Genomic DNA, 26920 nt, shown 5'->3' on the forward strand with positions numbered 1-26920 from the left:
ATTCAAAATAAGCCAAACTTCTTTCACAACATGATTATACTTATGTAGTTGATTTCTACACTGTTTGTTTTTCTGACTTTAGTGATGATTTTTTTTGCTCCATTACATGATATGGGATCAGTTCGTAGCCTCAACCACAACAAATCAAGCTGAGGCTACGACATCGTAGCTAACTTTGGTATGCAGATACTTTATATATTTGGTCTAAATAGACAAAGGGCAGTAACTCTTGCCCATTACCTCCCCTGATACTCCAGGTGTCACCAGTTTTTAGCTTTGCTGCTGTACAGAGCACACATCATACAGTTATCCTCTGACAATCCAGTCATTTTTGTTTCCTATGGGCCCATCCAACATTCATTTTCGATTTATTGGGCAAATTTATCAGTCAGCTGCAGGTTATAGGCATTATATTACATTTCCAAGCACATTTCCATGATGTTACCTGCCGTCCAGCAGTCACTTGCCATCCTGACATCACCAACTGTCCAGCCAACACTGGCAGTCCAGCTGTCCCACCATGGGGACCTTTTCGTTTTAATGGTCCAGCCAAATAGTTTATACGGGGATCTTAATGATAGATCCATCCATCTAGCTGCGCCATCCACATCTTATCATTACTATACTGGAGATTTCAATGGGAAATCTTCTGTTCAGCCAGGCCTCTGGTGTGGCCAGTACCAACGATTACCAGACTCTTATATACTGAAAGTATCTGAGCCAACCCCACACCATTCACACCTGATCCATTGGATCTAATGTATATTAAAACCATAGCCATTGCTGTCCATCCAGCTGTTCCTGCATGGGAACCTTTTTTTGTAGAATTGGTCCAGCCAACTTTGATTTACAATGATCTTAGTGACAGATCCGACCATCCAACCATACTGTCAGCGACATGCCCTTTCTGTTACCAAGATTTCAAAGAGAAGTCTGTCTGTCCAGCCAGGCCTTTGGAGTGGCCAGTACCGTGATAGCCAGAGCATCTTATATACCACCAGGTTCCAGACCAACTATTCGCCAGGCCAGCCAGCAGTGATGAATCTGTATGTTCAGTGTTTGAGCTAGTGATGTTTTCATAGGTATGTCTTCTCTAGTGCTGCAAGTAGACCCAGTTGGGCCTTGCTGCAGTGAGTGTGATGGAACTGCTTCAGATCCACCATCCTTCACGTCTTACTCAGATCCGACCTTAGAAGAGACTGAAGTTTAGCTTTCAAGCCAACATCAAGGACCTTTCTAAGGTGTTGGCTACTTCAGAATGCCCTCCATCCTTACCACTGCTCTAAAGAATTGGTAGATCTTGATGCAGAGGAAGATACATACTTAAGGCGATGGGCGTCTTCAGAACTGATCTCTCAGTGCTTGACAGGAATGTAGTAGCTGTTCATATGCAGGCTCGTCTATTTTATAGGGCAGGCAAATTTGTTCAGTGCCCATCACAGCTGGTTTGGGATGTCATTGCAAATACCCAGCAATAGCCACGCTTGGGAGGCAGTGGCCTGGATTGCTAGGGTGAATGATCAGGGCTGCTTACCATACCATGGCCAATACTTTGACGAGTTCAGCCAATCTACTGTTGAAACAACATGTCACATGTGTCTCTCCAACCTTATCATACCCTACCTTTCCGGATGACCCTGCTCAATTCACCATTGCTTTGGAGGAAGAATATGGGATGTTTGGAGGCAGGCAGCTGATGATCTGCCCCTCCAACTTGCCGCTTAACCCACACGGGTTTGGAACCATTCATTCCCCATCATTGTGAGGGGATGTTAAGCACCCTCAGGACATGGACCTTCTCAGTCACATGTACTCCAACATTGATCCCAAGGAAGAAATCATACAGAGGCAGTAAGAAACCGATTTTGGAGCTCACCAGTCTCTATATACCCTCAGAATGTGGGGGTAGGGGTGATCCAGGTCAATTGGAGGGGCTTCAGGATTCATTTATCAGCAGTCCCCTCCCACTCCTCCTCTCACCCCTTCACAAATACACTGTCAGATTGGGAAAAGGATGCCTTTCTGCAACAGGACATACAGTTGCTCATAAAAATCAAAACACACAAAAAATGGCAGTGGAGCTTGCCACAGCCCCCAAGGTTTTACTCAAGGCTGTTTCTTTTTTGGAAAGCAAACAGCAAGTGGAGACCCACCATCGACTGGAGTTGCTTCACCCAATTCAAGATGGAGATGGCGAGGTCAGTCCACCACTCCGTCAGACAGGGCGAGTATGCCATCAGTCTTGATTGGACAGATGCTTACCTTCATATCACAATCCACCTCATCTCCTGCAAGATTTTCCATTTCACCCACTGTCTACCAATTCACCATTCTTCCCTTTAGCCTCAACATTAGCCCCTGGGCTTTCACTCAGATTTTTTATTGTGTCATCTCCCTGTTCCAGTCATTGTCATCTACAATGACAGCAGCGTACCTGGATGACATCTCCAGAAACACATGGTAGTTCTGTCCTACTCCAAAGCAGGTATGATCTTCATTCTCTTCTAGCTTATCTAGGTTTTCTAGTGAAATGGGGAAAAGTCAGACCTCCATCCATCCCAGAGCTTTATCCATTTGGGTATGGAGTTCTTAACCAACCAGCCAGAATCTGGTGTGGCTTCCTCATGTTCATGTCACCAGAATCGTCAGACTCATTGAGTCTGTTTATAAGCAAGACTTTGATTTCACTAGGAGAGTTTTTGCAACTCCTGGGTTTATTCAGTGCAGTGGTGGACTGATTTCCACTCAAGTCCCCTTGATCAAGCCATCCTCATCACACATGAGGTTTGATCATTCCTGCCTCAGTGGTGCAATCCAGGATGGCTGACCAAGGGAATCTCACTGGAGAAGCCCCAAGCGAATATAATGGTATACACAAATGCCAGTGCATATGGTTTGGATGCTCACCTGTTGCCAGACTTCGCTTCTGTCAGCCGCACTTAGGAGCCAGGGGAGTGACCAATGCACATCAAAATCCTTGAAATGAAGGCTATTATCAAGGCTTTTCACTTCTGGGAAGATCATCTCTCGCACAAAATGGTCCTCTATATGTCCAGTAACAAATAGAGGTGACCTATCTCCTCAAACAGGGGCACCAGATCACGTGAACTGTGTGTCCTGATTTAGCAGTTCGACATGTGACAGTCTGCATATCAACGTACATGTCAGACACATTCCCAGCTGACTCAAAATTTTGGCTGACAGTCTATCCAGGAGAGTTTGAGTCCATCGCATGGAATGGTCTCTCAACTCAGAACTCAGATGATTTGTCAATTCCAGCAACCAAGGCTGAGTATCTTACTCAAGGGCCAAGACCAGTCTTGACCATAATCACAACGTGTAAGGTTGTCTGTACACTTCATTCAGGTTCGCAGGCATACTGTTGCCTGTGTGTTATACCTCTGTGATCTGGGTTTGACCCCACCAGCTCAGTGTCTCAAAATTTTTACATCAATACTTACCTTCAGTTCTATACGTGTAAATTGACTAAAAACTCATACTGTGAATGAATTAAATACATTTCAACAGTAAATATTTGATAAATGCGGTGTCCTGAATCATTGTACTGGATATTAAAGTCTGACAGGACAAATTAATGATTTTCTTATGCTTGTGGTTAAACAACTCATCAGCAACATGAAAACCCATTTCATTCCACAGTTGTGTGAGTGAACAAAAATTGAACTTGCATTGCTAAGAGTAACTTTGTTACACTTTGAATATCCATTTTTGCTCTTCCTCCAGTAGTTGCTCATTATTTTAATTTATAAATTGGTAGCTGTGATTTTTTGTTATTTTAATGTCTGTTATGGAGGTGGTAGGTGTAATACAAAAGTTAGGTTTTGCAGTAGTTAAAGTTTTGGTTGTGGTGCTACCTGCGGGTGGAGGGAATTGTTGACATTTGAATAATGGCAGCCCATAGTTGTTTGCATAATTCGAGTCATGCCTTTGAATCTGTGTAAGCATTTTCCATACATTGATAAGCCGAGAGTGCAAGTAAAACTGGTACTGTATTGTTTGGTTCAGTATTACTAACTTTCTATAAACAACAAAGACATTGGTCTATGAAATCTTGTGTATCAAAACTTAAACCATAGCCTGCTTACTAGTACATAAAATTGGAAAGTGCAGGAAAATATTACAGAATTAAAATCACAATTGAATTGGACAAATTGTCCAGACAAGTCAGATCTTACTCTGACATCTGGAAAATTGATTAGATTATGATGTGAAACAGAATCTTTATGTGTCTACTCAAAAAGCTATGCGTTTGTCAGTCTTTTGCTTCTCCATTTATTGTTCTTGTCTTTTCTTTGCAGGATTCATCAAGTTCGTTCATATGGTAGTAACTTGGCTATCAACATATGGTGGAACCATCAGCATAATGCCAATATAGACTTTAAAAGATGCAATGCTGAATGTAATACAGAACTTACACTGGACCAAGTTAAGTTTAAAGGATTTGGAGAGCTGGTAAACAGTTATGGCAATATCAGGTAGCTTCACATGGTCATCTTGTATCACCAACTCTTGTATTTCATTGATTATGGCAAATATAAACGCTAAGGTAAAATTCAACTTCTGTTACAACTCTGTGGTCTTGAACCAAGTAACGGAAAGAAGTGAAACCAACAAGTATGGCAAAATTAGAAGGAAAAAACCAAAAAAATTTATTTCCATATAATGCAGTGAAAATTCAAAAGAGGGTATTGTGAATTAAATCCTAAATGCTCCATCACAAGTCCAAAAGAATAGAATGTTCCAAATGAATTTCCAATAATCTTGAATGTGTTGATATGTTAATAGTCTTGAATGTGCTGATATACCAAATTTTTTAGCAGGTTAATTGTTGGTGGATTTATGTTACACTAGTTTTTATTTTAGTGCATTGAACATGTAAAGACTGCAATTTTCTTGCTTTTGAATTTAATGTTAAAAAATAAAAATAAAAAATTGTATTTCATCACCTCATATATGAACCCATTTATAAGACACACTACGATATTAGAAGAAAATGGTCACATAAAAAATGTACACCAAAGACAATATATGTAAAAGAAAATGAGTACATGTATTCTTGTTAAAATCCATCTTACCTAATTAAATCAAATGTATGTGCCTCATGTAATAAAAGTGAATTCATAATTATGTCTGTAGAGTAGTCTCTGAAGTGGAAGACTGCTGATTGATTCAAGGTTAATTTTTTTTTTTTAAATTTAAATTTAGCAATGGAATGTTATGCAGTTTAATACGTTTATGTTTTTGTTTTACGGTATAACCATGGTGACATCAGCTATTTTAATAATTTTGCATTAGTGTTTTTAAAATTACATTCTAAATCAGTTGCTCCATTCAGTTAAATTTTAGAATGATATCACAATAGGTCCAAAACTTTCTCCAGCAAATACATTTCTTTGCTACCTCTGTATCCAGCCCTGTCAGAAAGACCAAATTGTTTTTATGTCTGTATATTATTTTGACCAAGGGAATCAACTGTTATAGGTTAATTCCTATATCTACCCGCTGGGTGGCTATTATTATACATGGTTTTTGGTATTTTCACTGCCATGTGCTGAGATGTTCTCCAGACAATCCAGCTGAATTCTAAAACATCTGTCACGTAAATGTGTTCATCCACATATAATTTTTAGTGGTACATTAAGGCAAAATGTTGTTGTATGTGGCACATACAACACTTTTCTAAAATCTGGTGTGAATTTATTGATATGTTTTACATGACTGTACCTTTCTTTTTTGTCACATTTGACTAGGAACAGGAATATACATTTTTCACCAGTGGAATTTCCAGGACACTGTGTTTAGGCATTTACTCTAATTATGACTTTTTATTATGCAGTTGGCATTTATTTCAGTTGGATTTATATAAATTTGCTGTATGCATATGTTTGTGTGTTTTCTTTTCATTACAGAGATGACAAAATGGTGTAACAGATGCAGGAGATTCAAGGTAGAAGAGGACAATCACAAAATGTGCCTTCTCTGTACCACTTGCTCTTTATCGCACACTTGTAAAGTGTGTGCATTGTGGACTGGGAATACATTGTCTAATATCCTTTAAAAAAAAGAGCCCAAGGGTCACAAAAAAGAGCAATATATATTTCTTCTTACATGTGGTACTGAGCCTACATCCCACCTCAGAATCTCAATGGTCTCATTGGGATTGCCGAGATGCCCCCTATGCTACCACACATGCTCTCTTTAGTAAATAAGGCTTTATTGTCAAGATTATTCACAATGGAACAAGAAATTTTTCGAAGTACCATTGGGGATAAGCCTTTATCCATGAGGCATGACAATTTTAAGTCAAATATCACTCCACCTGCTTGGCCTGAGAGTACAGAGTCCTACCTATCTCTGCCTGTAAGGCATGAATGTACAGTACTCCATACTTTGTCCATGCATGACAGTGTTCTTGCTGGACATGAAGGAGAATTATTTGTCTTTGTCACCACACCATGACTTATGGCCAGGTGGCCTACTGCAACATGGACTTAGACAAGATACACTCTTCCTCTCTGAAGTTCCACCATGCAGTGACCATGTGCACCCTCCCATTCAGCTGTCCCCTTTCAGTGGTCAAATTGATTAGGTGATGAAGTAGGCAGCACATGATTGTCACTGCATCAGTCACCTCAAGCTCCCTTTTCCGAATATCTTAATCGTAGATTATTCCAAAGAAGGGACAGTCATCAGCAGGGGTACAGAAGAGGCAGTTCCCAAAGACGACAGAATAACTTAGCTATGGCCGGTTGAATTATAGGAGGTCATAGACCCCTAATTTCATGAAGTTCAGTGCAGTTGGAGATTACATGGCTGGATAATTCTGATCATGTCTGTATGAAGGGAGAAATCCTGGATCAGTGACCTGATCTCCCTGGTAACAGACATACTAAGGACAGCAGCCCGACTGCCACTGTTCCATTCATGTCCAGAGAAATTCCTCCTTTATGCCTGGCTCTTGTCTGAGATGCCCTGCTCAAAAGGTGTTTGGAACATCAAGTGTGGAGAAGATTGCAACAGCTAGAAGGCCATCCACTCTTAAACCATATGAAGGGAAATGGAGGGTTTTTAATAACTGGTGTCACATCAGTGATGTCACACTACTTTCAGCCTCCATTCCTCAGCATGCCAACTTTTTTCTCTTTCTCTTTGATGATGAGATGCTAGTTCCCATCGATATAAAGGGATACCAATCCACAATGTTGGAAACATTCTGACATTATGGATGAGATAATATTGGACAGAACAAGGACCTTTCTGACTTCATGTCCAATTTTGATCTATCAAGACCATTTTCACTCGTGTTATTCCCTGAATGGAATCTACCCTTGGTGTTGAAATGGCTTAACTTATACACCACTCCCTTGGTAACTTGCAAACCCGCTTATAACATGCAATCAGGCATGGATCCCATATTTTTAAACCAGAAAATATATTTTTTTAAATTGATCCCTATTTCGTGAACTTGAAGGAAATTGCGATCAAAATTGGTAACTGAAACGTTGCTGTATCATTCGTTTTATAGTCAAAAATGGTAGATAAGACCTGGACATTTTAATCAACATTTTGAAATTATCAGCTTTTAATAAGAAGTCATATAATTGGTTACATTTTCTTTCCAATCGACCTTCTTAGTACACCATAATTAAAGATATTCAAGGAAATTTCAATGTCACGCATAGTGTAGGCAGTACATCATTAATATTTAAATGCCAATTTAGGATACATCAAGGATAATATTGAATTCATAAGAAACATAATATAAACCTTTTGTTATTGAATATTTAGCTATTTAAAAAAAAAGTTAGGGTTCAAAGTATATTGTACAATGCAAAGTTGGAGAATTCAGTGTCAATGTTGTTTTCTTACATCACTTATAAAATAAAGTAAATCCTGTCTGACCAATAAGCAGCCATATTACAAGTACATACTAATTATTAAAACCTAAAATTTGCAATCATTTTTTGTAACAAAATTAAAACGTGTGGAGTCATATTAAAAAAATCCCCGTTTCTGAAAATAGATGCACCCACATGGCATGCATGACGCCATTTCACTCTTGGTCATAGTGTGATTCATTGGAAATGGGGATCTATTTCATTCAAGGATGGACTTTAGTGCTTCAATTCATTGTCGAAGAATAGCTATGGTAATGTTTTGTCAACAACAATGAAATTAAACTCAAAGTTTTGAGGTTATTATATATTTTGAGCCTGAAAATATTTATACCTTAGGTGTTACTAATTATAGATTCTTCACATGTAATTGAATCGCTTTAACAAAAACATTTTTTTTCAAGTTGTTCATTCACTTGGCCTGTTTTCCATACATGGGCATATTAAAGGTTATTACAGACATATTTTAAAGTCTGCTCTAGTTATTTGTCATTAATGATGTGGTTATAGATAGGTAAATCTATCTAGTCATACATGTATATATAAAAATGCCAATGAGGTTTCATTTTATTAAAGAGCTGAACTCGAATATAAATATCAACTATTTAGGAAATCTCTTGTTTTTAGACTTTCGTGTTGAGGAAAAATACTCAAACATGACAATAACAAAAACTTTCTACAATTGTATTGGAGCACATCATAGTTACTCCTCTACAATGAACATGCTTTGACGACACAGGCTGTGACATTATAAACTGCAGAGATGGAAGTTGCAAATGACACAGCCAAATTTGGTTTCTTTTGGCCTCTTTTCTCCATGCTTGGTGCAGTATTTGAAAGATCAGCATGCCAAGAACATCTCAGGCACACTGGTGTCTGTCCAGTCTGGATCACTGGTTGCATTATCTGCCTGTTGTTTAGCTGCAAATTTATTTGTTTCAATTACGACCTTTATAAAAATTCCAACTGGAAAATATAAATAGAAATGGTATAGTTCTAGGGCTATTTCATGTAAATTATGTGATGGACCTGACTGCTGAGTAAATGGACTCAAGTCATTATCTTGCATGTCTGCAGAGGTAAGAAGCTCTGCAGACATCATCAGTGTCGAGTCTGATCATCAACAGTGTCACTCGAGTCTGATGACATTTCTTTGTAGAGATATAATGAACAAATTTCAGATTGATCATCTTAAATGTCATCATTATTGATCAGATCTGGTATTCCATCAGAACTGAATCCAGAAAAATCGTTTTCACTTCCAGACAGATCACTGTAATCAACAGACAAAGGACAAAATCGCCACAACGAATTTGGGGAATTCCCTTCGTAAATACAAAATTTCACTTCCGGTGTCATAAATAATATGATTTGATTGAAACTTTGCAAATTGAAATGAATGGAAGAAATTAACAACACATATTCATAATTTTGTATCATTATTTTATACACCCCTCATTTATGGCCAATTTCATGTTTTAAACACCTTAAAGCTCCGTTATACATAACATACATCTGTATGGAAGAAGACTTGCTGTATTTGCCGTGCATTCTAAAAATGATTTTTAACATAAAGAACATAATGACATTACGAATTGATATATTATTAATGTAAACTTTAGCATCATATTTGGAAAACATTACACTTACATTTATATATGTGAAAAGGCCATAATAGCTCCATCGAATTAAGGTATTACCATCGCCATTTTCGATGTGGCCTTGAAAAACCCCTCAATGTATATTTTGTCGGTTAAATTTAGAATCATATGGTCTATCATACATCATTAAAACTGGATGCTTGTAAAGATAATTTATTAGTTTTGACCTCACGTTTGGTTTACCATGCGGTGAATCAGCATTTAACTGGAAGATATTACCTATTCATAGTATACACTGTGTAAATACATAGAAATGCATAGACTGGAGGCAAAAGTAAAAGCATAGTTATGCATAGATGGAGGGAGGCCAGAGGTAAAGGTGTAGGAAAGTGTACCTGGGGGAGTAAAGGGTTAATGTGATGTGGTTCATACTTTAGTATGGATGCCCTATAAGTTCTAACTTGAGTATGAGTCATTACAGTTGTGATTATGACCTAAGTCTGAGTATTTTACAGTTGTAACATGAGTATGAGTTGTTGTTACAGTCTGTGATTCTGACCTAAATATGAGTGCCCTTACAGTTTTGTTGTTCTTACCCAAACATGAGTGCCCATGATGTGCTGTGGTTCTTACCTAAGTATGGGTGTCTTTACAGTTCTTTGATTCTAATCAAAGTATGAGTGAAATTAAAGTTGAAATATTCTAACTTGAGTATGAGTGTCATCAATGTGATACTAACCCAGATATGATGTCTCCAAGGGTCATTTGTTCTTACCTAATTACAAATACCCTTACAGTTCTGTGGGTCTTACCTAATTACAAATACCCTTACAGTTCTGTGGGTCTTACCTAATTACAAATACCCTTACAGTTCTGTGGGTCTTACCTAATTACAAATACCCTTATAGTTCTATGGGTCTTACCTAATTACAAATACCCTTACAGTTCTGTGGGTCATACCTAATTACAAATACCCTTACAGTTTTGTGGGTCTTACCTAATTACAAATACCCTTATAGTTCTATGGGTCTTACCTAATTACAAATACCCTTACAGTTCTGTGGGTCTTACCTAATTACAAATACCCTTACAGTTCTGTGGGTCTTACTTAATTACAAATACCCTTACAGTTCTGTGGGTCTTACCTAAGCATGAGTGCCCTTAATTAACAACCCTACAATTATGGAAGAACTAAACACAAAATGAGTGGATTTAGAAGAAATGAGCAGACGAGAAAAAAAGATGGAAGGTGGTGTGGTATGTTAAGATCAAAAGCTAGGTGGTATGAGTCTGGTGTAAAAATTTAAAATATTTCCTTAACCTTGAAAAGAGAAATTACAGAAACAAAACAATAAAAGAGTTAATTATGGAAGATGGAACAAAGGTATCAGGTCAAAAAGATATATTAAATCAACAGAAAGTTTTTAGACAAAAGCAACAACAACAATAATTTACAAACTTGTAACCACTTTTTTTTTAATCCATGATAAGAAACCATTGTTTCGCTTTACCCCCATTGTGCTTCAAAGACCCCCTAATTTTTAATTTGACATCCAGTTTTGATACCAAAATTTGTTTTTTTTTTTTTTTACTTAGCCTGACCCCCAGTTCTGATACTGAGGGGATTTTGGTTCCCAATCATGCACCACTATGAGATACACTGAAAAAGTTCAGATTTTGAAGCTTGTGTGAAGTTAGCTTTTGAGGAATGTGGTTTAGCACTGAAAAATATTAAACATGAAACTAGCCCTGGTTCCGATGGATTTAATGTTGAATTCTACAAATTCTTTTGGAAAGATCTAGGTGGTTTTCTCATTAGGTCTCTAAATGCTGGATATGATATGCAAGATTTTTCAGAAATTCAGTCACATGAAATCATTATTTGCATTCCAAAAGAAGACTTGTTTTCAAAGAACACCATTTATAAACTTTTATATTCACAGACATTTTTCACCTCAGCATGAGGGACACTCATTTGTAAAGGATGAAATTTTATACTGCCATGAGTGTCTTTTATGAAAGGTATTTTGCAAGCAGATTTCATGATTTTAATTGCTCAAATCTTGAAACAAGAAAATACAAATTGAAAATTGTAACCTATGGAGATTCTTGTTTTAACTAAATTTAATTTTTACTTGTCATTTCAGAGACCATTTGTTTGATTTCGTGAACAGGAAAAAGACTCTGGAGTTTGAAAGCTTTAAAATGATGGCGCTTGGGGTAATATTCAGTTTTTAATTATGTTTTAAGTTTGGCAGCTACAGTGGTTCCTCACTACAGGTTACCTTGGTATAGTTTGGTTATGAGGTACACCAGTGTAGTTTTGTTATAAGGTACCTAAGTATGGTTTGTTATGAGGTACATGAGTTTAGTTTGGTTATGAGGTACCTGAGTATAGATTGCTTATGAGGTACCTTAATAGTTTGGTTATGAGGTACCTGAGTATAGATTGGTTATGGGGTACCTTAGTACAGTTTGGTTATGAGGTACCTCAGTATAGCTTGGTTATGAGGTACCTTAATAGTTTGGTTATGAGGTACCTAGGTATAGATTGGTTATGAGGTACCTTAGTACAGTTTGGTTATTATACACCTCAATATAGATTGGTTATGAGGTACCTTAGTACAGTTTGGTTATGAGGTACCTCAGTATAGTTTGCTTATGAGGTACATTGGTATAATTTGGTTATGAGGTACCACAGTACAGATTGGTTATGAGGTACCTTAGTATAGTTTGCTTATGAGGTACATTGGTATAATTTGGTTATGAGGTACCTCAGTATAGTTTGGTTATGAGGTACCTTAGTATAGTTTGCTTATGAGGTACATTGGTATAATTTGGTTATGAGGTACCACAGTACAGATTGGTTATGAGGTACCTTAGTATAGTTTGCTTATGAGGTACATTGGTATAATTTGGTTATGAGGTACCTCAGTATAGTTTGGTTATGAGGTACCTCAGTATAATGTAGCCCCTTATGTAGCACATGTATGGTAATCAATTAGGGAGTGAGCCATTGTGGCTTAGTGGTTAGCATGCCAGATTCATAACTGAAAGGGTGAAGATTTGAATCCTACCATCAGACTAGCCTTGGTCAGCAACTGTGGTGTGTCCTATGGCAAGGCACTTTACTCCAATTACTACAAAACTCTATAACCTACTTGTGTTGCCATGCTGTAAATCAACAAATCAGACCAAACCCATTTTGGGGATGATTGTACTTTTGATATTTAATCACTTCATTATAAGTTGTCCTCAGTTATAACTGAATGCCCTTGTTTGACTTACTTGAATAGTGTTATAGTTTGGGACCAGTGTAGTTTACAAATCATATATAAACAAGAAAGGTGAAAGTGTGAAGTTTCCTAAATTTGCATCATAAAATCAGCCTGGTTACAGAAAGACAGTTACTAATTGTGCATATGTTTATGAATGCTATACAAGACTGATAGAATTTTCCATATATTCAGGTATCTCTCTTTGATATTTTATAGGGTCTTTCCTATAATTGTTAGTCCAGTTATCTTATTCATGCCTTATATTTGCTGTGTTTTGTGTACAACCAAAGTGAGAACATTTTGTGAGGTGTAAGATGATACTATATAAGCGATGCTAATCTTGAAATACAAAATATTGTTTATCATCATTTAATAGTGTAAATGCAAATAAAGACTTATCAATTAATACTGAAATGGTCAATTTAAAAGCTGAAATGATCAAACAAAAATGTCTTTAATTTATTAATGTACTGTTAAGCAAAATATGGATACCTTTTGCATGGACTTAAATAAACGTTTGCGTTATTTTCCAGCGCTATTATGAAGTTTTAAAAGCACATCCTGAGGTTGGAGATGACTATCTTCTGTTTCTCAGTCGGGTAAGTCTGATATACTGAGGTTGGAGATGACTACTGTTTCTCAGTTGGGTAAGTCTGATATACTGAGGTTGGAGATAACTATCTTCTTTTTCTCAGTTGGGTAAGTCTGATATACTGAGGTTGGAGATGACTATCTTCTCTTTCTCAGTCAGGTAAGTCTGATATTCTGAGGTTGGAGATGACCATCTTCTGTTTCTCAGTCGGGTAAGTCTGATATACTGAGGTTGGAGATGACCATCTTCTGTTTCTCAGTCGGGTAAGTCTGATATTCTGAGGTTGGAGATGACTATCTTCTGTTTCTCAGTCGGGTAAGTCTGATATACTGAGGTTGGAGATGACCATCTTCTGTTTCTCAGTCAGGTAAGTCTGATATACTGAGGTTGGCGATGACTATCTTCTCTTTCTCAGTTGGGTAAGTCTGATATACTGAGGTTGGAGATGACTATCTTCTCTTTCTCAGTCAGGTAAGTCTGATATACTGAGGTTGGAGATGACCATCTTCTGTTTCTCAGTCAGGTAAGTCTGATATACTGAGGTTGGAGATGACTATCTTCTCTTTCTCAGTTGGGTAAGTCTGATATACTGAGGTTGGAGATGACTATCTTCTCTTTCTCAGTCAGGTAAGTCTGATATACTGAGGTTGGAGATGACTATCTTCTCTTTCTCAGTTGGGTAAGTCTGATATACTGAGGTTGGAGATGACTATCTTCTCTTTCTCAGTCAGGTAAGTCTGATATACTGAGGTTGGAGATGACCATCTTCTGTTTCTCAGTCAGGTAAGTCTGATATACTGAGGTTGGAGATGACTATCTTCTCTTTCTCAGTTGGGTAAGTCTGATATACTGAGGTTGGAGATGACTATCTTCTCTTTCTCAGTCAGGTAAGTCTGATATACTGAGGTTGGAGATGACTATCTTCTCTTTCTCAGTTGGGTAAGTCTGATATACTGAGGTTGGAGATGACTATCTTCTCTTTCTCAGTCAGGTAAGTCTGATATACTGAGGTTGGAGATGACCATCTTCTGTTTCTCAGTCGGGTAAGTCTGATATTCTGAGGTTGGAGATAACTATCTTCTCTTTCTCAGTCGGGTAAGTCTGATATTCTGAGGTTGGAGATGACTATCTTCTGTTTCTCAGTCGGGTAAGTCTGATATTCTGAGGTTGGCGATGACTATCTTCTCTTTCTCAGTCGGGTAAGTCTGATATTCTGAGGTTGGAGATGACTATCTTCTGTTTCTCAGTCGGGTAAGTCTGATATTCTGAGGTTGGCGATGACTATCTTCTGTTTCTCAGTCGGGTAAGTCTGATATTCTGAGGTTGGAGATAACTATCTTCTCTTTCTCAGTTGGGTAAGTCTGATATACTGAGGTTGGAGATGACCATCTTCTGTTTCTCAGTCGGGTAAGTCTGATATACTGAGGTTGGCGATGACTATCTTCTCTTTCTCAGTCGGGTAAGTCTGATATTCTGAGGTTGGAGATGACTATCTTCTGTTTCTCAGTCGGGTAAGTCTGATATACTGAGAACCATACGTAAATGTCCACTATATACAGAATACATAAAACAAGTTGAAAAATATCACAAGATTCTTGATGCAGGTAGATTATTGACACAGCAAGTTTCAGAAGTTTAACGTCTTATAAAAATGAATTGGGGATTCATTGTGACTGTAATAATTCATCTGCAAAGATTCTGCTTTCATCACTGATGCAGGAATTGAAATTTGCTCACCAGCACAAAATGGTGAGTGAACACATACAGCAGTTGAGTGCTGATTCAGGGCTAACCACTTTTCCTATTTAATGAAAAGAATCTTCTGTCAAGTATGTCACCAGTGTGGGGTCATTGGACAATAATTTATCCTGAGAAAACATTTTAGTTATTAAAATAAATTTGTATTATCACTTATGTTCCCATAATCCTTTACCCAGTTGACTTCATATTTGGAATATAATATCATTACATTCTCCCTTCTCTTAGTATGATTCCCACCCCTGGGAGGGACCATGAGTTCAAGAATTCTTATGGAACACACTACTGTTGAAGTTTTTGGTAACACTTTGTTTCTTCACTTATATTTTCATAACAATTTTCTCCATATTTAGAATATAATATCACATTTGGTTTATTGTACTTTCTTGTATGCATCATACTGCTTATTTTTTTTTGTAAAACAGGTTCATTAGAGCTAGAATGTTGGTCAAGTTTCTTTTTCTTGCCTAAATAAGATAGATGACTTACTTCATTGACTACATCAAGAGTAATAAAAGTTAGACTCTTTGTAATGATTATTAATTTATATTCGCAACTGATAGGTTTGTGAACACTGATTTTATCAATATACTTCACAGTTATCATCTAGTCACCTTGAAATCACCAACAAACATAGAAATGTTTGACAAGCTGAGAGTCAGAACACTTATCTTTATCCATGTAATTGTTTGTCAAGCAGTATTTACATATAGGTCTAATGTTAATTATCACATAAAGAACCGGTCATAAACACAGTATGTGGGTGTTATATTTTTGGTTCATCAATCATACTTTGAATGAAATCCTGGTGGTTGATCGTTAGTGACTAGAGCTTTTTTATTTCCAAACACACCTTTCAGTGGAATCTCACAAGTTATATTATTAACAATTAATGCCTTACTCACTGCAACATGCATCAAAACAAATCTTCATACCCAGCCAGCTAACAAACTGCCCAGGCCTAAGTTACAGACCTGAATGTCAGCTAATCCTGGATGCATACATATATTATGATTAAAATATAAACTGGTAAGATAGAATAGCAATATTTATTCCTTATTTGTCAAAACTGGCTCCAGTATGTAATGGAATACTAACAAACCAAATATTCAATTTTTTATAATTGCCTGTGGACAAGTTAGTTGGAAACTTGAGTTTGCCCAAGCCAAATCTGAGTTTGTTCCAGTAGTCGGGTAAGTTGATTTGTAAATCCCTGTATAAGCCCTACTACACCACTCCCTCAATAACTCGCACCCTGATAACTCATGAACCCGCTTATAATGTGGGGTCAGGCATGGATCCCATTTTTTAAACCAGAAAATACCTTAAAACTTGATCCCTATTTGTTGAACTTGAAGAAAATCGCGATCAAAATTGGTAATGGAAACTTTGACGTATCGCTCGTTTTATAGTAGAAAACAGTAGATAGGTCATACAATTTTTTACATTTTCTTTCCAAACAACATTCCTAGTACACTGCAATTAACGATATGTAAGGAAATTTCGATTAATGAAAATATCACTCATGCCGAGTGGAAGCAGTACTTTAATAAATAAACACAAATTGAATCATTTTTTTATCAGTTGAAATATGTATTCTAGTTCTATCTTTTAGTTCCTTTTAAGTGTAATCGTCATAAATGCAATGTGTCCTCTTGTAATTAAACATAAAATGCGTCAAACTGCCATAACAACTATGTCCGCGAGCTTTTTTCTGAGAACCTAATTAAGTGCCAACCATATTTTGATATCTGACTTCCAGAAGTATTTGTTGTATTGTTGCACTAAATTAAAAGCTGGCCTCCTTTGTATTATCACGTTAATTATGTCTTTTGAATCAAAAAAAGGAGGTGGAAAAAAAGAAAAGAAGTTAAAAGGCATGAAAATCCTACAAACTTAAAATCTAGCTGCCCTGGTCGTATGTCAGGTGAATTCACTTCATTTGATCAATCGAACACTTATAAATGTAATTGTGTATGTAACATAAAGTACCTTAAATTAACCGACTCTTTCATAACTGATCAAAGATAACAAGGCAGCCAAACGAAACGAATACGTAGTAAAATAAAAAGCTTGATTTCGAAAATACAGACCATTGTGCAAGCGAGTTTCAGAGAATTCTTGAACTGGTACTTAGGGATATCCTTAAGGATGATAAGAAGTTTCATTATTAATTCCAATTAATTAATTCACGACATCAATATTGTACTAATTGAGCAATACAAAAATTGAGTTTCAACGTAAACGATTGTCTCATGAAATAATTGTCGAGTGTTTTTTAAAGTTAGAGTTAGTCTAGTTCCCTGCTCTGTGGACTCCCGATTTGGCAGGATAATATTAAACACCACTATGGGAAACAGACTCATCAAGAAAACAAAAAGCAGGGACATAATACACAGACTTTTTTTTCCTACATTTGATGGTTGTTGAAACCAGTTGGAACTATCTTTTATATGTTGGACATTTTGAAAATAAATGTTATTTAAACAGAATAATGAACAACTTCATTGGAAAAAGCGTGTTATTAAAAATTATTATCGACGTGATTGTAAAATGAGGATTCAGTGAATAAACATTTCAGTTCCCTAATGCCCCTCTCCCCCCCCCCCCCCCGGTTTTCTTGATGTCAAAGCAATTTTTTTTCTCAATTTTTGGAGGTCCCTCTGTAACTCATGCCTCGCTTATAATGCAGTCTATATTTGTGGACCCCATTGTGCACGAGTTATCGAAGGAGAGGTGTAAATCCTAAATCCAGCCCTCCCAAAAGATGAAAATTTGTTTTCCCATCATGTTATACAGACAAAGATCAATAACTCTTGCCCATGACCTCCCCTTGCCACCATGGTTTTGAAATTGCTGGACTTTCATATCTCAGCAATTTTAGGATTATTTACCTGACCTATTTGTGTGTACCAGCAGACTTGATTGACACAATCTTAATTCAGAAGTTATGTTCAAAAATCTGTGAAGTGTGAGTTTTGGTACTTTGTTGTAATTAGTGAATATACATGACAAAAGTTTCACTGACAATAGTATAAAGGTCTTTCTGATTTGTTCAAATGATGTCAGTCTACCAGCAAACATTTGGCCACTGTTGCTAAAAATAGAAAATGATTGAAACAACTTTCACACAAAAATTTGTTTTTCAGATTTTAACAAACTTTGACAGAGCATCCTGGCATAAAGGTTTTATTAATCATCAACATTAAAAGTCATTTCCATGGAAAATAATGTACTAATCCAGATTTCATGGCCAACTACACTTCCTTTTTTGACTTGTCGGTAAATGTCAGACAGGTGACCAATCTCGGGCCACTGGGGCATCTTGTTGATCTGCATATGTTCATTTTATTTTTCAGAGCAGATTACACTGTATCTACTTTGTTATTTTTAAAGCACTACTACTTAACTTTTCTTGTAACCCAGAAACTTATATTATATGTAGTAGAGAAGAATTTCACAAAAGTACAAAGAGAAACAAGAACTATCTACAAAACTTGCCAAATTGTATATTGCACTCCCTGTACCTTAAGATGTCTTAAATTGTTTAAAGGATTTACATTTGTCAACAATTTTTCTATTATTTTGCAGATATATGCTTTGATGGATACAGACAAAGATGGGATTGTTACAGAAAAAGAGATCAAAGAAACAACTGAAGAGGTATAAATGTTACCCTTTTGTTATTGGAAACATTTCATCAGTTTGCTTTATATTTTTTTTAACAGTTTACAAATATAATTTATGGATTTGCATCATTTTATGTATAATCTTTAGTTCCCCAGTAATCAGGTGCAGCTTATTCAAAATTCTATACTCAACATATGGCATTGGTCCTTTATGTTAACCAGTTTATATTAGAATAATATCCCTCAAAAATCTGTGAAAAAATATACCAATTTATTCTGTATGTATTCATATGCATTGGAATCAATTTCTCTGTTCCTTTGCTCAGTGGGACCTATCAAGACAGAGTGCTCGCTGACATTGTTTTAATCAGTAGAACACATGTTAGTACTATTTCAACAAATCGAGACAAGTATGTCAATGGTAGAGTCTGCTTTAAACGGGGCTAGTTTCCAGCTAGGGTCAGTCAGGATTTAGCCATCATCAAGTAATTGCTCTTAGCACAGTATTTTGACTCAGTTAGCATGGTGTTTATACATTTACTTGCAAATGGACATATGGGACATGATGTTTATACCTTGAATTTCAACTGGACGTGTGGGACATGATGTTTATGCCATGAATTTCAACTGGACATGTGGGACATGTTTATGCCTTTTATGGAGTCAAGACTAGGTATGTCAAGATTAATGTGAAAAATATGAAATTCGAATATAATGCTTTATGTAACTGATTGATTGTAATTTTAAAAAAATTGTCTTAAGCATTCGAGTTTTTTAAATGTTTTTTTCTTACTCACAGAAATACATAGGAATGAGTAAGTTGATGGTTGAGCTGGAATTACTGTTGGATAAGATTTTTGAGGATTTGGACCCCACTGATGAAGATTTGCCACGTGATGAACTGTGAGGATGCTGTAAAACCCATCTGGTCAACCACCATAAAGCTTTATAGAGTTAGGCAAATTCCACAATTTTCTACTGACCAAGGTTGAAGATTTTCAATTTTGATCACATTTTCTTTATAGTTTTTATTAAATTCTGGTCTCGCACACAGTTTTACTTTTGTATCTAAATATGCAGACAGGGTATTTTACCTGCCCTGTTTTGTATATAAATTATTTGGTTGTGGTTTATACAGTTCTACATTTACTACATTTGTATGATTTTAAATGTAATCCAACATTCCAGTCTTTCTAATGCTATTTGTGTAGAACCTAATATATCCAATTTAAACTTCCTGTGCTCTTTGTGAAACTTTGATTATACAGGCATTGGGTTTATGTATTTGGTACTAACCATACAGATTTATCAAACATTATGTTTCTATCACTAAAGACATTAGGTTTAAAAAAGATATCTTCAAGTCAATAAGAAAAGTAATAGTTCATTAATTGGTGCACATGTTGCTTGTGTAGTGTTTTAGTGATTTAGATAGAAATGATGTTAGGACTGTTCCAGTAAAATACACATGGGACCCAGGGAAGGCACTTTTCATATAGAATAGTCACCCATAGATTCAGTTTTGAATTTTGCATTGTTTTCATATGAACTCTTTGGATAATCTGAGTACTCTAGCATATATATTTTTTTAAGTGCCTTCCCTGGGTACCATGTATGTTTAAATGGAATAGACCTTACTGTGAATGATCTATATTTAATGGGATACCATTCATACTCGCTGATAAATAAAGTCTATCTGCAAACATCAAAGATTCTGATCTGCCATAGCATAATGTATCTGCAGATCTAGGTCTGTATTGTTTGTTCTACTGATTACTCTGATCAAACTACACGGACCTAGTTCTGCCAGTGCATTCTATGATTGCAGATCGGGGGTCCGTGCAGTTTGCATTTGGTTTTGACTTGTAAACTAGTATATATGTTATCAGTCTTTGTGGATTGGTGTTTGCAACAATCCATGAATTTAAAGATCCAACAAACAATAGTCCTTCTGTGTAAACAATAGGACCATTCCCTAATCCACAAAATAGAGGTACCAATTAAAATTCATATTTTGCAAAGCTTTAGAAATGTATGCACTCGAAATTAAATAAAATTTACAGTATCCTGGACTTATAAACTCAGAACTTAAGTTGTCTTTCTAAACTCTAATCAACTCTATTTTGCTATTGTTATCAGGTCCATTGCTGTCAGTGGCTTATGTATTCATTTAACATGTTTCTCTTTTAATAGATATGATTTTTATTTGCAATTAATATCAAAATAAATCACACCCTTAGAGTAATGTCTCTTTGTCCACAGATAATTTTTCCTCTGATGAATCTGATATTAGATTAATCTGTATTGACACCATACAAAATATTTGAACTGAAGGCTTAAAAAGTTCTTCTCCTTTCAAAAAAGTTGCATTTTTATTCTTCATTTAGTGTTTTGTCTCACTTCAGTAGTTTCATTGTTAATGCAGATACATACCGGAATTTGAGATTTGTATCATCATTGATTGGTTATTAGGTTGTATTAGTGAAATATCAGTAATCAGTGTGCATACATATTCATACATGTACTGAGTATCCAGCTTTTGAGACATGATTACTTTGGTAGATGATTTTAATTTAAAGAATACCATTTACATCTGGTGGGTATTCCATTTGTCCAAATGATTGACATATCTAAATAATTGGTGTATATATCATTGTCATTTTACAGCATCAATACACAGAATATGTTAGTCCACAAATATTTAAGTTTTTTAATTTTATGGATGTCTCATGTAATCCACTTTTTTATGTACATGTTTTTATTTTGAAATCCATTTTTGATTTAGTTGGTCACTGAATATTATACTGCTGATGTATGTTTATTTATAAAATGCATTATTACTCCCTAGTTAGAACTGACTTTACATATAAAGCAAACATTTGTATTCACATCTTTCAAGCATAAGTTATCAAAGAATATATATATATATATATATATATATATATATATATATATATATATATATATATATAGAGTTGTCCTGTTGTGCCATTATAAATTCATCCTTGAAGTATAGTCTCATTAGCATATTTTGTCCAGCAGTTTTTATGGATCCCATTATACATTCATACATGAATCAGAAGAATTGGATAGTCTTGTTATCTATTGGAAAAGCTGATGTAATTTGATAGAATAAAGTAATGTACTGTCAAGTCATTTATTTTTTAGGGCCTCGGTTTTCATGATTCTTGGAGCAAAGAAAAAGACTTTTGTCTGTGCTTACATTAAACAATTGTGGAGGGTGTTTTTGCTTTTACCATTGAAGAATCATTGTCTTTAAAATTACAGTTTGTAGCAACAACAAACTCTATAAAAATGAGTACACTTCAAATAATAGTGAGTTCATAGTAGATTCACTTGAGAATATATATTTTATCTTAAGTGTATTAGATATCTGGAAGTAAAACTCCATCCAAAAATAAATGTGTATCTAGTGTCACATAATGAAAAAGACCCATAAACAATATATATATATATATATATATATATATATATATATATATATATATATATATATATATATATATCTGTCTTTTTTATTGAGAAATATGATACCCTATTGTTGTGTTGTTGGATGCAATTTTGCATCTGAACATCCATTACATACAATAGTACATCAGTTTGCAGAGTTACATAAATATATCTGCAGTTAAACCTGTACTCAGAAAGATACCTCCACATAAAGAACATAAGTTCTTAAAAGACTGTATTATATGTCTCATTTTATACCTCGGCCACCATGTAGTAATTAATCCTCAGGTACATCTGTCCTTCAGGCACAATCTCTTTAAGACATCTAGTCCAGCTGTTTATGATGGATTTCCATGAAAGTTGGAAATATTATGGTCATGGCCTACACATAAACAATTTTTGACAATTCAATATTTATTTAGAGTTATTGCCCATTTTGCAATTGCCCTTTTTGTATAGCTTAATGCAGTGTATGAGAAATACATTAAAACAACTTGTCCCATGCTTTTTTAATGGATTGCCATGAAACTTGATAACTATCATAGTCATCACCAGAAGAAGCGCATATAAAATCTCTTTGCTGCTGCAATTGTTCAGTTTGGTGCTTCGTGCATTGCATGACATAACCTCTTTATCGCAACTAGCAATCCAGATTTTGAAAGGCATTGCATGGCACAACCTTATTAGCATAACTAATTCCTCATGTTTGATAGGTTACATTGAAACATGGTAAATATTATCATCATCACCTAAAGATGTACATTTCAACAAGTCACTTAACTCCTATTGTTTTTTGTTGCAGTTCTTGCCTTTTTATTATCTTGTGGCTTATTGTAGTGTTTGATGTAGTATATGACAGAATCTAGTTCATACAAATGGTACATTTGAACCTCCCTTCCAGGATTTTTTCCTCCCAAGAGGAGTGGTGTCTTCCATTCCTTCCATAACTCTGGAAATCTTCCATATACACAAAATTATTATTAATTTTTTTTCTCCATTTTCTTCACACCATGCCTCCAGTGTAGTATTTCTACAGTAATGCTGCAATCACATGACTGAACTGGCATGGCAAGATGATTTAGTTGCTAGTTTCAACCGGCAGAAAATAATTAACATCCATTTGATTCTGTCAGCAGGGTCAGTTGGCTTCAGTGTTTCAAGTTTATCAGCATTTATTATATAATTAATTATGGTTTGATCACTAAAGTGCTTAATCAAAATAAGACAGGGATTTGGCTTCAGTTTTTAAAGTTTGTTGAGATGTCAAAGTATGCATCGTCTCCCAATGCCATAATCAAAGCATCCAGAATATCACATTTTTGTCTAAGCTGAAATTAAATTGTGAAACTTAAAAAATTTCTTTCAAATTCTTGGATCAGTGCTGATTTCATTCTGCAGACATTTCGTAAAGTTGTCCTTCGGCTTGCTTCATAGGAAAAAATACCACATTAATTATAGTCTATATTCATTATAACATGTCTCCGATTTCTGTTTTGTATGCACAGATTATCTTGAACAACTGCAGACAGAATTTTTTACTAAATCTGTTTTATCATTCTGATTTAAAAATATCCAAAGTGTATGTACATGTTAATTTTTTGCAACTATAGAAAATGCTTACACCATTTTATTTATCTGGAACCAAGAAAAATCAAATTCCTTGAATTTTCATTTCAATAAAAATACTTTTCCTTATTGGGCCTAACAATATAACTGTTCACACCAGCAGATGCATGGAAGTAAGCAACATTTTGTACCATGTCAGAGATGTATTTTATATTACACAGAAGCATTTTGTACCATGTCAAAGATGTATTTTATATTACACAGATGCATTTTGTACCTTGTCAAAGATGTATTATATATTACACAGAAGCATTTTGTACCACATCAGAGATATATTTTGTTTGTAACACAGCAACATTTTGTATCTCATCAAAGATGTATTTTGTTTTTACACAGCAACATTTTTTACTTCGCTATTTTGTTTGGTACATAGAAATGCTTTGTACCTCGTCAACGATGTATTTTGTTTGTTACACAGCAAAGTATTTTATTCAGAACTTAAGAACTAGTGCAAATCTTTTTTTCCTTGATACATATTCATTTTGTCTGATCAGTTCACTGCATTTAAGAGATTAAATGAAACTTAATTAGTAAATTAGGAATAAATGCATATTTTAATCTTGGAACTGTGATTCGAACTGTCAACAATAAGTCATGGATTAGCTGCCCTGAGATTTAATTTTTGCAGAGTTGTGCTATTTGTATTGTGTTTCACCTGTAAACTTTAATTGTACCCCAAGTGTGGTTTAATTGTACCCCAACTGTGGTTTCTCGCTCATCATTTACATGGCACCTATTTTTTGCCACTGTTAATTTGCTTGTTTTTATTTTTGTACTTCGCAGCATATGATGTTTGCAAATGTAGTCAACCTTTGCATATTAAGTAGCTCAAGTTAAATGTAGTTTCAAGGTCAAAGTGACATAAGAAATTTTTGATGAGAAAATTATTTAGGACATTTATTTTTTTTAAAGAACCCCTTAAATTAGATTTATATGAATTCTCTCTAAAGCAGCTGCTTTAGGTACAAACAAAAGGCTTTAATAACCTTGGGCTGTTTACCAGTTGCAAAATGCTTGCATCTGATTAATTGGAATTATTTCATCAAACTTTTGCTGGTCCTATAACCTGTTTCAAAATTAAGAAAGTTTTATTACTGAGTCAACTCTGTCATCACTCAGAAACTGATGAAAGCAAGGGAATAAAGTTATATATGTTGACTTGCACCAACTGTCATTTTATTTTTAACCAACACCAGTACCATGTTTTTTTATAAATTTCTAATAAGGTATCTATCATAATAATTTTTCCCATAGACAAATTAGTAAAGGTCACTGGCAATTAAATTAGGAGAGTACAACAGTTATGAAATTTATCTACTCCATGTATGAAATGTAGAACCTGAATCTACTCCATGTATTCTGTAATCTGTAAGCATTCCATCTTACTAATCACTTTCCCAAGAAATATGTATGGATTACACCTGTTTTTAAAAGTCTGTGAAATTTATTGATAGGTAAATTTATAGATAATCTAACTCTGTTAAAGACAAGAATTAGACATTGTGTACATTAGATTTAGAACAGTTTCAAACATGTTTTAAAAATGGTAATCATGATAAAGTTAAATTTACAGAGGAAGTTAAGGATTTGATTGATTTTTTAAAATACACTTGCTGTTTATTTTGCATGTTTATACTGTTATTTATGGCTGAAAAAGCTGGCCAAATTTCAGTGCATGTGGCCATAAGGCCAAGTAAGCTGATGGTATGGCACTGAGTCCAGCATTGGGCCATCCTGCAGTATTTGCTCATTACTACTGTTTCATCAGACTTTGAACAAATGTTTAATATATGTTTATATCATCATTAGATCTAAGACAGTTTGTATAATGAGTGAGTGCTGTGCATATTAATGAAGTTCTTCTGCAGCCGATTGGTTGAGCCTGAGACTGCTCTGAAGGCCATATTTCCGATCTGACTTTGATCAGACTTGGAATGTATGTTTATATCATCAAATCTCAGACAAATTTAACAATGAGCAAGATGCATGCATATTAATAAAGTGATCTTGCATTTGATTGGATGATATGGTTACATTCTGTTCTGATTTTTTAAAACATCATCTTCTTTGTTGCATTTGATAATGATTGAAGTCTACGCATATTAATGAGGTGATTTTGCATCCGATTTTCTGGGCTTGTTACCAGTCTGTGAATCATAGTTTTCATCAGATTTGGATCATACTTGAAATATGGGCTTGTGTCAACAAGATCTTGCCTGATTTTGATAAAGATTGAGATCCATGCATATTAATGAGGTGATATAACTGATTTTACTCAACTTTGTATCACTCATAAGGCTGTACTTTTTATATGATTTGAGTAAACATTGATGATCAAGATTGGTGATTTGTACAATATTGCAATATATTAATGTGAGCATATTCCTCCCCAATCCTCTAGTTTAGGTAAACATTATGGATGTCTTTTAATTGCCTCATGGGTTTTGTTTTGTTGAAATTTTATCCAGCTGCACAGAGTTGCTCATGTTTTAGTATGTTTTAGTTTCTCAAGATCAAAACTTTTTATATCAGCATTTTATTTAAGTTTTGTCTACCACTTTTGATGCCATTTATACTTTTGTGCTTCATTTTTTGGTTCAGCATACACAGAGAAGTCCATTACATATACTAATATATATATATATTTATACATATATTTTTCATACCAAGTAATAAAGCTATTTTAATATATTTTACAGCTGTTCTTTTCCCTGGCATCAGTATGGCATGACCATAACAGACCTGCCAACTCTTACGATTTTGCTGTAAGTCTTATGAAAATTACCCTTAAAATACAGACTTATGGCATACAAGCAGAAACTATGAAAAAATGATAGTTGCCAAAAAATCCGGATAATCTGTTCATCCATGTTTTATATGGATGCAGATTTCATATTAGGATTAGTAAAATAAGTCAGGGAACTAGACTAATTTTACAGCAGCAACCCAGACACTTTAAACTGCACCTATTTGTTTATGCAAAGCGTCTGCATGATCAAACTGTTGATTATATAAAAAAATTAAGGTGGCACTCTACAGTTTCATATTT

At 35.1% G+C, this 26920-nt stretch overlaps 1 protein-coding gene across 1 annotated transcript in view; it reads left to right on the forward strand.

Moving 5' to 3' along the window:
- LOC149799051 (tRNA wybutosine-synthesizing protein 5-like) overlaps positions 1 to 26562 on the forward strand; it is a 55126-nt gene extending 28564 nt beyond the window's left edge. Inside the window, exons 7-11 of the mRNA XM_089958026.1 lie at positions 4320 to 4496; positions 11665 to 11737; positions 13329 to 13394; positions 18737 to 18808; positions 19574 to 26562. Coding sequence (XP_089814152.1) covers positions 4320 to 4496; positions 11665 to 11737; positions 13329 to 13394; positions 18737 to 18808; positions 19574 to 19681 — 496 coding nt within the window. The 3' untranslated portion in view covers positions 19682 to 26562. The remainder of the gene's footprint in view (positions 1 to 4319; positions 4497 to 11664; positions 11738 to 13328; positions 13395 to 18736; positions 18809 to 19573) is intronic.
- Positions 26563 to 26920: the final 358 nt, after the last annotated feature.

Source organism: Sinohyriopsis cumingii, chromosome 5 (genome assembly GCF_028554795.1).
Source record: "Sinohyriopsis cumingii isolate HCF-2022 chromosome 5, ASM2855479v2, whole genome shotgun sequence".
In the NCBI taxonomy this organism is placed as follows: domain Eukaryota; kingdom Metazoa; phylum Mollusca; class Bivalvia; order Unionida; family Unionidae; genus Sinohyriopsis; species Sinohyriopsis cumingii.